The sequence below is a fragment of the Clinocottus analis genome, unplaced genomic scaffold (assembly GCF_023055335.1).
Source record: "Clinocottus analis isolate CAN_PGR_092001 unplaced genomic scaffold, fCliAna1.0.p SCAF_14, whole genome shotgun sequence".
NCBI lineage: Eukaryota > Metazoa > Chordata > Actinopteri > Perciformes > Cottidae > Clinocottus > Clinocottus analis.
Genome location: NW_027175865.1, coordinates 13,307,982 through 13,324,209, shown reverse-complemented (window position 1 = coordinate 13,324,209; position 16,228 = coordinate 13,307,982). Strand labels below are relative to the sequence as shown.

General features: G+C 39.0%; 2 protein-coding genes across 2 annotated transcripts; both read right to left on the bottom strand.

Moving 5' to 3' along the window:
* Window positions 1-1,886: 1,886 nt before the first annotated feature.
* On the bottom strand, window positions 1,887-7,679 carry LOC137784511 (sodium-dependent neutral amino acid transporter B(0)AT1-like). The gene is made up of 12 exons (XM_068575243.1): window positions 7,481-7,679; window positions 5,993-6,133; window positions 5,776-5,913; window positions 5,499-5,680; window positions 4,643-4,753; window positions 4,453-4,565; window positions 4,201-4,329; window positions 3,074-3,230; window positions 2,781-2,985; window positions 2,490-2,649; window positions 2,154-2,316; window positions 1,887-2,027 (listed from the first exon to the last, which is right to left on the bottom strand). The coding sequence occupies exons 1-12, from the start codon at window positions 7,677-7,679 to the stop codon at window positions 1,887-1,889; spliced, it is 1,839 nt and encodes a 612-aa protein (XP_068431344.1).
* Window positions 7,680-9,586: 1,907 nt separating this feature from the next.
* Window positions 9,587-14,541, bottom strand: LOC137784530 (sodium-dependent neutral amino acid transporter B(0)AT1-like). Its single transcript, XM_068575286.1, has 12 exons — window positions 14,343-14,541; window positions 13,518-13,658; window positions 12,881-13,018; window positions 12,582-12,763; window positions 12,359-12,469; window positions 11,810-11,922; window positions 11,599-11,727; window positions 11,344-11,500; window positions 11,049-11,253; window positions 10,797-10,956; window positions 9,885-10,047; window positions 9,587-9,796 (listed from the first exon to the last, which is right to left on the bottom strand). Exons 1-12 carry the CDS (start codon window positions 14,539-14,541, stop codon window positions 9,587-9,589), a joined length of 1,908 nt encoding a protein of 635 aa, XP_068431387.1.
* Between the last annotated feature and the right edge of the window lie 1,687 nt (window positions 14,542-16,228).

Below are 16,228 nucleotides of genomic sequence, written 5' to 3'. Positions count from 1 at the left end.
GATGGCCTGCGGGTTGAAACAGTTTTATGTAATGTTCTGAAGTGTGTTGTGAGACCAGGTGAGGTCCTAGCTGAAAAAGATTTTCACCCTTTTCACGTCTGACCCACCCATGTGAAGTGGCATGTGTCTCTTGTGTATACATGCTTATTTGTTCAATGAGCTTATTTGTTCAATGAAGTCTTTTCTACAGTGGAGGTATATACTGCTTTTCCACCAAAACACTTGTTTTGACTTTTATATGCACACAATTTAGTTTCAATTATGGGAAAAAAACACTTGTGTTAATACTTCAGTTTACTTCAGTACTTGTTCCGTATTTTTAACAGTTATCATGTGGGCCGGGATGGACCACCTGGCAGGCCAAATCCGGCCCTCAGGCCGTATGTTTGACATCCCTGCGTTAGACAAAGAGGGACGGGAGCTGCTGTCTAATGATACCAGGTGCAACTTGTTTTAGTTGTAAACTGTGTTATAAATAAATCTATGTGACTTAAACTTTGATCCAAAGCCTGTTTTGGATCAAAGAGAGTGTAGAATTGTAATAGTTTATTATAGCTTACACTTGTAAAAAAAAAATGTCAATGTGTAAATTACAATACTTAAGAAGGATATAATAATAAATAATCAATTAAACCTCATGACAATGTGTATTTGTAACATAGTAGAAAGACAGTTATTTTTTATAACTTAGAAGTATTTTAGGTATGCAAGGTAAGTGTTAAACAAGATGGATGCTACAGTATTATTCAAGATGGATGCCGTACCCGATAAAGCTAAATAACAATTCCTTTAAGTGAAACTACCTCGTTAGCTAGACAAGAGGGCGTAGGGGTCCGTGTAGGTTTTTTTGGTTTATTTTATGGTTCATTCAAAATTATGCAACTACAGAAAACCCATGGTTTCTTCGTTTTCCGTTTCAATCCAAAAACAGGAAAACGGAAAACCACTTCTGTTTGCCGTTTTTGGCGTCTGAAACCAAAATCAAGAAAAGAGAGCCGATCATTTTCATGCTAAAATAAAGCCTCTGATAGATATTATTATCGACAGTCTTCTTATTCTTATTTACAGTCTTATATGATGCAAACACATAGCAGGGTAACATTAAAAGAAAATAAATTCATAATTTAAATGAATAAACCTAAATCCAAAAGCTTTTGGTTTAAATCAGAAAACGAAGAAACCATGGTTTTTCCGTATTTTAGAATGAACCATGAAACAAACGAACGAAACGTACATGGACCACGTAGTGAGGACATCAAACACCAGAGAGGCATCTCTAAAACCGACCTGAAGGCTGACTCCGCCTCTGTGAAACTACAATCCAATCGCACGTTGTTAAACTAAACCAGTGAGAGCCGAATACGCCCAATGTGCTGACTAACAAACGCCCAATGTGCTGACTAACAAAATCAATCTTGTTGTTCAGGGTCCATGTGTCGAACGCGGCTCCATTGTGGCTTATAATATATTTACTAAATAATATCAATCTACGATCAAAAATTACTTTGATTGAATTAACTATAACTGAGTGTTTGAATATCTTCTTGTTTAAACATTGATACAAAGAGAGAGCGCTGTTGCATTAACTTATAGTGCGTTGAGCTCTCAGGGCCATGGGTAGAAAACCTTGATGGAAAAGTAAGCTGCCTTGTCTTTAAATTTGGAGAGGTCCTATACAACAAGATATCATATTAGCCGACTATGAGTAGATTTTAGTATAATGATAGGGCAGCAATACATTTGCACAAAACACACAAAATATGATCAGAACTATGGGTACTTTACCTAGATGCATCAATACAACATCAGTATTATACTTCAAGACTCATGCATTTTGTTGAATTCTGAAACGTACACTTAGTGAACAGTTTAGGACTCTTTTGACACTATGGTTTTCTGCAGCAATTAACAAACAGCCTACATAATGCATACACAGGCACTGCTAGACTGGGGACACCCGCCAGGAGAAAAATGATCACGTTGATCCATGAGGGGTACGGTACTGATGCCAGAGACGGGAATTCCTCCTGAAGAGCAGAAAACAGTATAAGAAGTGCATTTTGTATACAATGGCTGTCCAACAACTGCTGAAGTATGTTTGTAGACTAACAAGTTGTTTATTATATGCTGTATCACAGCGCTTGTGTGCTTACAGAGTTTGGATCCCAGACTAAGTAGGTGAGCTCTTCTTGGACTTGTGTCACCAGGTAGAAAACTAAAATAACCAGAACGATGAGAGGACTAATGAACCTCAATGTAACCTGCCAAAAGATGGAGGGCTTATGTCCCACCATGAACTTCACATCGTCATTGAACCTGCAACACAAGAGGGTTTTGATTAGCTCTGACAAGTTTTGAAATGTGCATGAAGTGATCCATGTTACATTGGACTTAAATAGGTTGATCACACATGCTGCTCATGCTGTATTTGCAGCAAATATCAAGAAGAATGACAACAAAAACATACATGGTTCTGAATAAGAACTAACCTGTCAATGCCGTAGATGTACACAACAGCTATCATCTCAAACAATCCAACGGTCAGAAGTGGAACTGATCCAGCAAAATTGTCAAAGAGAGTAACCCAGTAAAGCCCTGAATGCTGTGTAAACAGGAGACAGACGATGAAGCCGACAGCACATGTTATTCCTGAAACACACATGCACAAAAACAATGAACATTGTTTTAAAACATAAACCAGAGACAAACACCACAGATGTTTATTATTGCGCGATGACAAATTGTCGAACTGATTGAGTTGATTATTAAAACCAAATTACCAGTCAGTAACTCATGGGGCCATTTTTTAGGGAATACATTCAGATCTTTCAGTGGGACCACCACTCCCTCAATGTTGCCAAACAGGGTTGAGAGTCCCAAGCAGAAAAGCATGACGAAGAAGAGAACAGACCAGACGGGAGAACCAGGCATCTTGGTGATTGCTTCTGTGAACACTATGAAGGCCAGACCTGTTCCTTCCACTCCCTGAACGCACACAAGTTAGTAACAAAGCAAACAAGAGAAACAAGTTAAATAATTTGGTAATATGATAGATATTCATCAATATAATCACCTCACTGAGAAGTGTCTGCATGTCACATGTTTTGATGTCCAATCCAAGAACAGTATCAGGATAGGAGCTGTTGAGATGATTAAGAGCTGCCTCATAGTTGCTTGTAGTGATGCCATCTTCAGGAAGCTCAAACGTATTTAATAATTTCAGGATGTTACTAGGGAGAAAATATGTCACGGATTAATAATTTAACATTACTTTACTGGAATTTATATGAATGAATTAATTTAACTTGTTGAAGTCTATGTTACTACAAAACTTGCATCCCCATCCATACATTGCTGTGGTAATGGTGACGGATTTGTTAGGGTCATTAACCCTGGCCAATGGACTATCCTGACACTAACTACTTAATTTCAATCTCCAACCTATCCTATCATCTCTGCCTCAACCAGCTACCCAGGATGGGTTACACCAAGGAAAGCAGTGGGATTTATAATAACGCATGACTGAGCCCCAGAACGAGGCTGGACTGCAGAAAGCTTGACAGACACACAGCTAACAACCTCATAGCTAAACTGATTGATGCTAGCTGGGGAGACTTATTGGTAAGATGGCTGCGTGTGTCCAGAACAATGCATGCAACGTTGTAGCTGCTAACTCTCCTGAGCGAGTGATCTGCGGAACTGAGCATTATCAGTTAACAACGGTCGGCTATCTGTGAGAAAAGAAAATCAATATCAGCTAGTTCTTCCTTTAATGCACATTACTGCATTTACTTATTTACTTGTTTTTCATTCTTCAAATTTTTATACTTTCACTTGTACAGTTAAATGTTCGTTGTTGTTGTTGTTGTCTTTTTATGTTGCACCGTACGCCAAGACAAATTCCTCGTTTGTGATAACTTATGTGGCAATAAAACGTATTCTGATTGTGATTCTTGGTAAATTCTACACCGCTCCATCAAGAGTAAATCAAACCAGTCGTATCTTCTCATTTCATCTGATAAACAGACAGAGCAACAAACCGAGTCAAAACTCTTATGGGCATGTGAGTGAAGAGTTTGATTCATAGATTGACAAACAGCATTTTGGTGTTTGGCAATTTATTGTAACTGAAAAATAAAAAGGCCGCCTTAATTTTGCAAGTCCCAAACGTGTTGAAATCAACAACCTGTGAATACTCACTTGCTGATACAGTTGTCATATTGCTCTGTCGCCCTAAAGCCAATGATGGAGTAGGTGACTGTGGCAGCATAGATTGAGGTGAGGCCAGTTATGACTGACAAGATCACAGTATCTTGTAGACAGTTGTTGCTTTGAAAAAAAATCAAAGACACACATTGACTTGAGAATAGATATTACCTCTTTTCAATAATAGTAAGTCTTTAAGACTCAAACTGCAAATTAAGAAGCATAGGACCGTTCAATGTCTCTTACTGAACAGGGTTGTAGCTTGAGAAGGAGATGAGGCCGCCCCACCCCAAACCAAAGGCATAGAAGACCTGGGCACCCGCATCCAGCCAAGTTGTTGGTTTAATCAACTCATTCACCTGCAGGAGCAAGATATACATTGTGATGTTGGTTTGAGCAATGAGATATCACTTTTCTGTCAATATTTGAAACATACATCTGGTGTGAAAAGGAACTTTAATCCACTTAGCGAGCCTTTAAGAGTGAGTCCACGGATCAGGAAGATGGCCAGCACTACATATGGAAGGATGGCTGTGACGTACACCACCTGAGGTCATTAAAAGAAAACATGGATAATGGACATTGTTTAAAAAAAAAAAAAAGTATCATAATTGACTATTTGCTAAATTTCTCCTTTAAATATCAATTGTCCAAACATAGCTCACTAACCATAACTTCAACTAGCTTCAAGCATTCACATGTCCAGCTAAAATTGACTGCCTACATTAGTGGTGCATTTCATACATTATTTGTGGAATTATACAAGTTAGATGAAAAAGAAAATCCAGATTCACGAATACCACATCCATCGCTTAGTATTGACCTACCGTGTAGAATGGATACTACTGAGCAAAGTAAATTTGGCCTCGGGACAATTTTTCCACAAGTCCTTAGATGGAGTGGGCCAAAAATCAATGGTGAGTTTAAGAAATATGCTTGAGAAAATGTGCAACTGGAATTTGCAACAGACAGTTACAGGGTGTCTTGTTGTAACGGCTTAGTCAAATGCTCTACCTTCTGATTAACTTGACAGTCACAATTGTGTGCTGGTGTCTGAGTTTTGCACTGCTTTACGAAATACAATAGTATTGACCAATAAACTGGTGTCTTTGTATTGAAAGCCCATCTCGTCAGCCACCATCTGAAATAGGACCCATTGTTTTGACAATTACTAGCCTAACTCTGTTACCACTAAAAACTGTATGTACTTTGTGAAAGCAGAAAAGTGTAGCAACCGTAATTACAGTTGGCAGGGCTTAGCTAACTGTCAATTTACTGAAGGTTCAACAAACCTTTCCTGAAGTGCCAATGCCCCGTATGCAGCAGATTGCAATGACTGTCCAGGCTGCTAGCAGGCAGAGTACTATGGGCCAGTGGATTCCTCCAGAGTCGGCTATCGAGGTCGAACTATTCAACGTCACTCTGTAAAAATAGTAATCTACAGTGGAGCTCCTTTGACACTCTGGAATAAACCCTGAAGGGACGAGAAACAGTCATCTGTAAGTGTACAAGTCTACATCTGCATACTTGTAAAGATTGAGTGCTTAATGGGCAACTGTGTTAACATACCTGTCCCATTGTCATTGAGAGGACACTGGGTCCAAGGCAGTGGGTCTTGAAAGGAATTGAAGAGATACCAGAGAATCCAGGCTATTAAGGTGTTGTAGTAAAGTCCAACCAAGAGGGAAACCAGCATGGATGCTATACCTGATCAATAAAAGCATCATCTGATGTTATAATATTGCCTCTGATTTGGCCAATGTGTTCCAGAGTCTATTTTACTTGCCGACTCCAGTCAGATAAGGGTTGATGGCTCTCCACACTCCAACGCTGCCTTTCCTGAGACGCTGGCCGATGGCAAACTCCAACAGCAGGAGAGGCATTCCTTCTAGCACCAGCAGAATCAAGTAGGGAATCAAAAATGCTCCTGGAAAAGTATGTTATTAGTGGTTAGGAGTTTGGAAATGTAAGAATTATATGCATGATGTCTGTGGAAATGACATTCAGGACATCTTATCAATGTAAAAATGGCACATTTATTTTTCTCTCATAGATACATAAATATCTCAGAATCTGGCAACTGTCATGACACAGGAAGGTCTTCTCATGTTCACGGGTACAACATGAGTGTTGGTTGTTGTTACAGCTGCAGTTGGTCTAATATGTTGCACTGTCTCTTTAATGGGTTTCCTTTTTTCTTTGTTGTAATTCTAGTATGTTTATCCATATTAGCACCTTGGTCTAACTACTGATGTGTCGATAGACTCATATGACTCGACAAAAAAACAACGGTGACTTTTAGTTTTGCACAGGACACAACAGTCCTCGGTTTGTTTGACCCATCGAGCTCCTTTCCAACGACGCTGTGTGGACTATCTCGCTCTTTATTCTACTGCAGTTGCTCTGACTGTTTAATTATGATGCAGGTGGGTTTACATTGGAGTTTATAGCATCGGTATCAGACATCAATGAGCAATGACCAACTGTCAGTATGTGTGTGTGTGTATGTATGTATATATATACAATAAATGACTAATGAGTGTTCATGTTGTAACGATGCTTAGTAAATGATTAAGTGAACATTAAGTGTTTATTCATGCGTTAATAATGCTTAATAGGGTGTAGTTATATTAAAGTCCTACCATAAAATACAGTTTCAAAACACTGCCGAATAAAGTGTTACATTTTTGTTGGTTTTGGTCTATCATCATATTGTCACATTAATGTGACTGTTGACATGGACTATGAACAGGGGTTTTGACATATGGGCTTCAACCCTTTCGTTAACAATTCACAGAAAAACAACATAATCTACTTTTACAGTACGCATGCCTTTGAAAACCTGACCCACTTCCTGTGTGTGAATCACTATGATAAGCTAAACACACACTTTTGAAGGAAAAACACAACACACACATACACACAAATATAAGCTGTATGAATACATTTGTTCAGTTTCAACCTAACCAAATATACGCTTCTGTCTGTAACTCATGTGTCATGGTAAAGTTTCGCCATTAATGATTCTTAATCTTGAGAATCATAAATGTCACTCAATGTGGATTCCATGACACAGTAGCTATGAATAAGTGATATATTTAATTAATCTTCAGGCTTTTAGGTAGTCTGACTGAATGGGTTTTGTATTGAAATTTGAGATTATATTCAAATAAGCCATAACATGCGATAAATTCCCAAAATATAACTAAAATTCTCTCCTGGGTGTCTCAACCACATTCATTATTCAAACACTCATTGACAATTTTTGTCTTACCTCCTCCATGACTTTGACACAAGTAAGGGAAGCGCCACACGTTACCGAGCCCAATGCAGAAGCCCACACAGGTTAGCATGTACTGGGCTTTGTTGTCCCACTTGGGCCTGTCCCCTGCCTCCTCCTTCTCCATCCTGTCCAGATCCTCATGAGAAGGGATCCTATCATCCAGTCCTGGGTTAGGAAGTACCAGCCTCATGGTCACCCTACTGAAGCTGAGAAGTTACACTGTCGTTCTTGAAAGCCAAAGTGAGCTCTCAGTGTCACCCTGCAATTCTGAAACACGTTTATGATCTTTCACTTTATCTGGTGCAATTCACAGATAAGCTAATGCACACCCTGCATTTCTGTTTTTACACTACTGTAAAACAGTTTAATAATACATTATAAAAACACTGCAGAGATCCAGTCCTGTGTCAGGAAGCAACGGTCTCATAATAACTGTGTTTTCTTGTTTATTCTTTAAAAGGCAGCTGAAACCTGTACGACTTGATTGAAATTGCAGAAAATGTCATGCCAATCTGCTTTTACATTGTAAAATAATGCTTATGCTTAACCATTCACCTAATTTGTCTAAAAGGTTTAAAGGGTTTGTTTTCATTGCTTTGTTAATTTGTTACTCAAGTGTTTCATTTTGAAGAGGTTTATTCATAATCATTGTCAGTGTTACGGCGAGGTATGTGGAAAGAGAATTGGATACAGCATTGGGCCCCGTTCATTCATATAAAAGTTGTGCTTCTTCAAAGTCGTAAGAGGTCGCTAATGACACAACATTAAACCGGATTTCATGGTTTTATCAAAAGAATTTGTTGCAACTGTTGACAGGCCAAATCCATAAAAGCGCCAGAAACCTCATTCCACATTATTTACTTTAATTCCATACATTTTGTCAGATATAACCACTTAATTTTGTTCTTAGTTCTGAATTGATGAGAGGATTAATAACACATTACACTGACAGTTTATGGCAGTGCGAGTGCAGTAATATACTCAAACATTAAAAGAAACCTAATAGCGCTTGTAATGAAGACCCTGCATTACGAGCATTGGTACACACTTGAAAGATTTAACCAGGAGGCCTTAAGTCGTGACCTCAAGTAGAATTGGTCGAAGGCAAACCTGTGAAGACAAATGCATGATTAGTTTGGCTCTTCTCTCAAATGACTGACAATATAAACTGTTTCTTGCTGCAGTCAAATAAGTTGTACTGTGTTCAAGTCACTTACCTATGTTGTGTCTCCTCTCCAGGGTGTACCATCTAAAAGAGTCCTTCGGGTACCTGAGCACTGATGTATGTTCCGGGAGATACCATATGATATTACTAGAGGGGTGTTTGTGGAGTTAATTTCCCTGGTCGGCCTTTGTATGATCTCTATGATGGCGTGTGGCACCAATACAGATCATGCAGATTATTGGCCATAGGGGATAAGAATGTATTTAAATGTATTTCTGGTGGTATCTGTAAATGTGTTGTCAGCTTGGGGCAGAGTTACCTGTACTATATAGTGGGGTGTAGGTCCCCATCAGTGGCAGGCTATAAAAAGTTGCCTCATTTAATGGAGCTCTGTCGCTGCTGGGACCACATGCTGCCCTCGGTACACAATGACATGTTGCCATGTTTGCCATAAGTGTTAGGCAAATAAACACCTGGTTGGCCTCCATGTAACCTCTGTGTCAAGCTATCTGCTTCCAAAATCAAGCAGCTGTGTTGCCATCCTAACAGCCCTCCACAATACATGCATTACACACAAGTGTTCTAAAAAGGACTGATTATTTAAAAATAAATTTAAAAAATGTTTTATCTGTAGTCCACAAACACAAGACTGCAATTGATCTTTTCCCCAAATGTCCGACTATTTATTTAATGTACAACATACACTTTGATGTGAAATATGACGCATCAGGAAACTTATATCACAATTGTATGAAAAATAAGCAACAAATAATTACATTATTTTACAGGAAATATTTACTCAGTTAAATCAGTCGTCACCAGTGTGCTCTTTTGTTATTGTATCAGGCATACAAAACACAATAAAACTAGACAATTGTCTTGTAAAATATACAAAATTGTATTGTATCTATTAAATATAAATAAAACGCTATCTAAAACTTAATTTCGTCGCTCCTTTGTATTTTGGCAGAGATAGTATTCAGTGTGTTGTCACTGTAGTCCTTCTGCTTGCAGCATTTCCTCTGGATGAATTTGTAGAGGGCAAACATTGGGATGGATAAACTGGGAACTCCAGCCAGAATGAAGATGATGATGTAGATCCAGGACGGATACGGACGGTGTTCAAGGGTGGGGAAGTTCTCCTATGGCCAGAGTTAAGGAAATAGACACCAATGTCAAGAAGTCTAAAAATGCTCTTTAGACTGACACTATTGTGATGAGCACACTTACCGCCTCCTCGTCCCACACCTGGTAGGTGAGGCTCTTGCTGATTTGGGTTACAAAGTAGAATATCAAGATGACGATCATAATGAGTGGACTGACAAACCTCCACATCACCTGCCAGAAAATGTTGGGCTTGTGGCCGATCATAAACTTAATGTCCTTGTTAAACCTGTTTGGGAGCAATAAAAGGGGGACGGGTCAGCTTAAACAGAGTGTGTATGAAAGCATCCGTCAAAGACAACCTTGTACTTTTAGTAGATACAATAAATACAGCAGCCTCCGTGGCTTTGTGAGTGTTCAACGTGTTGCAACTGCACTGGACCTCAAAGACATACATCTCCACTTGTACTCGAAACATAAAGACTAGAAACAGAGTGAAACACTACAATATTTAGCTTTCTTATGAGTAGTGTCATCAGCATTGTTATTGAATGTGAACGATTTTTTTTCTTCCATATTCATTATTATAATCTTTTTATGTGACACACTGTACTTCTTTATCTCTCCAATGTTGATGGACATATTATCTCTGTTCCAAGGTCGGATTACAGTGATCTGTTCTTTTTTTCTGCATTACTCACTCATATTCAGACCCTCATTTCCTGTGCAGCAGCTGTTCTCTGTCTGATGCTTATATTACAAGAACAAGCCGAAGAGTCTCCAGCCATACTAGCAACTCTGCGAGGATGCGCTTGGGCACAGCAGTGCTTTGCGCTCAGCTGCTAGTCAGCATGCTAACATGCTCACGATGGCAATGCAAAAATGCTGATGTTCAGCAAATGTTATGTTCATCACATTAGTTTAGCATCATAGTGTGTTAACATTTTCTAATTTAAACTGAACACAATGCTGCTGCTGGCTAAAAAAAACATTACCCCAGACTCTCTATACCAATGACCACTTCTTGAAAAGACTCACCTATCTATGCCATAGATGTACACAACAGCGACCATTTCACAAAAGCCGATGATCAGAAGAGGGATAGAGCCAGCAAAGTTGTCAAAAAGAGTTAGCCAATAGTTTCCAGAGCGCAGGGAGAAGATGAGCCCGAAAGCGAGGGAGATTATGCAGGTCAGACCTGGAAAAACAAGACATAAAGTTGTTACACTCATATATCTAGATCCAATGTACTCAGCCTGACGTGAAAAATAAACTTATCAGAAAGATTACCACAGAAAACTTCTTTTGGCCAAGATCGGGGAAGCAAATTGAGGTCCTGCAAAGGAACCACCACTCCCTCTATGTTCCCGAACATAGTTGAAAGGCCAAGGCAGAAGAGCATGACGAAGAAGAGAACGGCCCACAGAGGAGAAATCGGCATTTTGATGATGGCCTCCGTGAACACAATGAAGGCGAGACCTGTTCCCTCCACACCCTAAAGAAGTTCACACCAAATATGTCAACCATTCATCCTCTGTTAAATCATAAAAACATAAATGTAAATATTAATATTCCATCTACTCACTTCACTGAGGAAAACCTGCATATCACAAGTCTGCAATTGTAATCCTTGAATAATATCTGGATTTGTCTGGTTGAGGTTGGACAGAACCTCATTGTAGTTGTTTTCTGTGATAGAGTTTTCAGGATAATTGAACGTATTTATCAGCTTCAAGATGTTGCTAAAAAAGAAAAGCACAGCAAGATGAATTCAGTCTCAATAAGTGAATCCTAATCATGGTTTTTAAGGGCTTCTTCTTTCGTGAGATTTAAAACTCACTCTGACGTGCAGTCGTCAAAGTTTTGCGTGGCCCTGAAGCCGATGATGGAGTAGATAACTGTCGCGGAGTACACTGAGGTGCAGCCATTGATGATGGAGATGAGAACAGCGTCCTGCTCGCAGTTGTTGCTAAAAGACAATTATGATCATGTGAGGAGAAATGTTCAAAGTAAGGCTTAATGCTAACTGTGCATTTTAGGCAGTTACTCACTGGATAGAGTTGTAACTGGAGAAAGAGATGAGACCTCCAAAGGCCACAGAGAATGAGTAGAAAACTTGAGCGCCTGCATCCAACCAAGTTGTTGGATTCATTAACTCATTTATCTAAAAGACAATAAAAAGTAACATGTGTAAACAGTAAAACTGAGCACAGATGTTCTTTGCTAATTGTTTCCTGTTGTGATACTTCTACTCTTCAGAAGTGACCTTCTGACACACCTACTGTTCTTGGCCCTGTTAATAATTAACATGTTATAACACTGTGAACCAGGATCCTCAACGAGGACTTAAAATATGTTATGTGACATCATAAAACGTATGCAATCAATCAATTGCTAAAGTACATGAGCTTAGTGTGGTTTTGAAATCTTTTGAACCAGGTTCAAGTCACGCCTTGAGTCAAATAGCAACATGTTTAATGCTCGTATGGAAATTACAACAGGACACCGGCCAAAATCACACCACACATGATTATCTTCTTCATTTTGTATTATATTAATTATACCGACAAAAGTTGAGTAGTGTGTAAAACTGTGCTTACATCTGGTGTGAATAGGAACTTGATCCCCTCGAAAGATCCTTTCAGAGTCAGTCCTCTGATGAGGAAGATGGTGAGGACCACGTATGGTAGAGTGGAGGTGACGTACACAGCCTGAAAGGGGACAGAAATGACAACATGATCCAAAGACATATCTCTGTATTTGAACAAATGCAAGCAGCGATCTCTTGCATCAGATTATTCAGATGTAATGTGACATTCAGACCTTTCCAGTGGTCTCAATGCCCCGGATAGTGCAGACATAGAGCACAGTCCAGGCAGCCACCAGCACAAGCACAATCCACCACTGTGGACCGCCAGACTCATCAATAGCCGTTGAAGTGTTCAGAGTCTGTCTGTACCAGAAGTAGTCGGTAGTGCTGCTCCGAGCACACTCCTCAACCACACCTGCAAGGGATAAGCAGGTAGCAACTTGAGCAACATTGGGAAGAAATGTTACCACAGACTGTACTGCAGACTTTTATTTGAATTATTCGACTGTCTTCTTGATGCTTGAGGGCGTACCTGTCCTGTTAGCATTAAGCGGACATTGACTCCAAGGCAGAGGGTTTTGAAAGGAGTTGAAGAGATACCACATGATCCACGCCATGATGGTGTTGTAGTACATACCCACCAAAAATGAGACACACAAGGATGCAATACCTAGAACATAATGAAACAATCAGTCTCGTGGTGTTTTTCTTCTTCTTAACGAATGTTGCAAAACTAACATGCTTATTTTAAGCAGACGTGCATGCCTGTGCCAAGTGTTATGGAACTTTGTCTAATAAAACCAGATAAGATTGCAGGATTACAGCTGCATTGCTCACAAGTAAATAAAGATACAAAAACAAGTAACAGTAATAAAACAAAACATTAAGAAGAATATTAAATATACAGATGGAATAAAAATAGAAATGTGTATAAGACTACTTAAATGTAATGGATATTGCACGTATTAGGTATTGCACCAGGTGATGAATTACAAAAATGTTCATGGTGGTCTTGAAAGGTTAGAACAATTTATACCAAATGTCATGTTAATCCGGTAAATAATTGCGTTGATATGTCTGTTGGTGCCATGTGACTGACGTACAGACAGCCATGTCAACTCTGGAGCAGCACACCCCCATGTGCATGCTTCTTTTTCTTTTTTACCCACCAATTCCAGTCAGGTATGGATTGATCGAGCGCCACACTCCCACGCTGCCCTTTCTCAGGCGCTGACCGATTGCAAACTCCAGGTGCAGCAGTGGGATTCCCTCCAGGACGAGCAGGATGAGAAATGGGATCATAAAGGCTCCTAAAAGTACCACATTCACATTGTCATAATGAGTTAACAATGTGTGGATTGACTATAATCAGCACTTTAATGAAGGTAAGTCAATATTGAAGATTCAACTTCATTCACAAAACTGTTCCCATAAAGACGCATCATGAACTGTAAAAAGCTTAACAGGTACTATATAAACCACGTTTAACACACACATTTACTTATCATCAAAGTTTGAAAAAGTAATGGAAAAGTTTATAAAACCAGTAGTTTTCAAATGTACCCAATTGCCAGATGATATTAATGAGAACATTTAAGTTCGTAGACTACTTTTTTTGAATATACATTGATTGACTTTTTTTTTTTTTAGATCTCAGTCCGAGAAAAACAGTGCATTGTGCGAGAGCAAAAGCAGTCTAACGTTGTGAACTGCTACAAATACTTTATCTCTGTCTGTAAACATACTACAGCGCCGTTAAACATCATTTGTGTTCTTAAGTTCAAATCAAATAAATCCAAACTCTCAGTTTTAAGGAATAACTCCCTTGAAATTGGTCAGTTAATGTGTTACAATTCACTAGAATTAAGGATGTTTTGTTGGTTTCATTTGGACCAAATGCAGACAAATTTGCGTTTTGTAAAATCTCTACCCATTTACTGAAAACTGGTAAATACACATATTCTGGCAACTCAGCAAAGTTCATCCCAGACTACCTCCTCCATGGCTTTGACACAGGTAAGGGAACCTCCAGACGTTGCCAAGTCCCACACAGAAGCCCACGCAGGTGAGCAGGTACTGGGCTTTGTTGTCCCATTTGGGCCTGTCCCCTGCCTCCTCCTTCTCCATCCTCTCCAGGTCCTCGTGAGAGGGGATCCGGTCATCCAGTCCTGGGTTCGGCATCTTCAGCTTCATGATGGCTCCCTGTGAACTCCAGTGGACTCAGAAATTATAAAACGTAGCTGCTGAGTCTCGCTTTGGTAACCAGTGGTTGGTTTCGCTAATTTCCTGCGAGCGAGGGGATGCGTCCTCTCTCATACAATTTCCTCTATGAAAGCTGTTACTGATTCTCCGCGGACTGTGTCTCTCTCTGAGTGCTTTACCCCTGGCTGTATGTCCTGGGAAATAGCACTGAGGTATTTATCCTGACCTATGATACCTGAACCAAAGTAAAGCGGAAGAAGGTGTAACCTTCTTGATAATGGTTAATACATCACATGAGGTTCCGTCACAACACTTTTCCCTGAAAGATGAGTTTGTGTGGGAAATGGCTTGTACTGGCTTTTCATTCACTCTAAGACCCCTCTTAAGACCACATGGTTTCTTGATGGTTAACAAGTATATCCAATGTATGTTGCAAAAAGAATGAAAGAATAACACACGAGTCAGATGCAACCCATTTCACATCATTGCTGATCTTAATCAGGCTGTTCAGTTTCCAGGCCTTGAGAAGTTTAATTGTTTTATTGCATGAGGATCTACTAAAATATCATAAAAGTCTTTACAAGAACATCTAATCCACACTGTCACAGATTTTAATTATGGTTTCATACTTTATAAATTATGAATTCAATGTTTATTCATTCTTTACTTATGCTAAATAGTGTGCACTTATTATAAAATGTGCTACCAAAATGCTGAATCCTTTCAGTAGTTATAAACATGTTCCAAAGTAGAGGAAGGGATTTCTCCGGTTTTGTATCATAAAATATTTCCTGCAGTGTAACCGTTAAGCAATTAAGAATGCATATAAACCTTATCGATGTTCCAATGTTTCTTTATAATGCAATTACTAACCAAAGAATTACTTTGGTTGCCATTTAAATAGGGGCATTTACTGAATGGTAATCTTTATAAGACATATAAAGTGTTATTTTAAGGCTATTCATAAAAGCAGGGAGCCTTCAAACACAGTAGACATCCACATTCACACACACCTTCACACCTACGGGCAGTTTAAAGAGCTGAGTTTAAAGATTTCTTCTTGATTTAATGTTGTTGAGTTCTAAACTTGCAGTGTCTTCAGCTCATTCAGACACCTTTCAAAATCCCTGCACACAAACTTTGATATCAGTTGAACACATTCAAACTGTGAAATTAAATTCTCAAAATTGCTGTGCTATTTGTCTTTTCTTTTATATTCTTTGTTTCCTCCACTGTAACTTGTTATTTCATCAAAACACATTGTTTTGAACAAAATTGTAGTTTGCACACACAATATTATGTAATGAATGCATCTGTGACTCATATTTAAATGTTTCCAGTAAATCAAAGGACGAAGAACATCTTTATTATGAGGAGGCAGCTGAGACCTTTACCTTGTTGATCATGCGCGTTATGATGAAATACAGTAAATGTTAGTGTTGAATAGTTCAGTATGTTTATTCAGCTTTTCAAAAAAATATACAGTTTAAATAATCTCATGAACGTCTACAATGATTCTATACTGTATCAACATGTTGTCAACAAAAATACAATTCCTCAGCACACACACAGTATGATAATCTCAAAATTAAATCACTTTAACAAACCAACTGTTAACAATGTAAAGCATACCCCACCATGAAGTAAATAATATTTACTGCACTGGCCCCTTGCACCA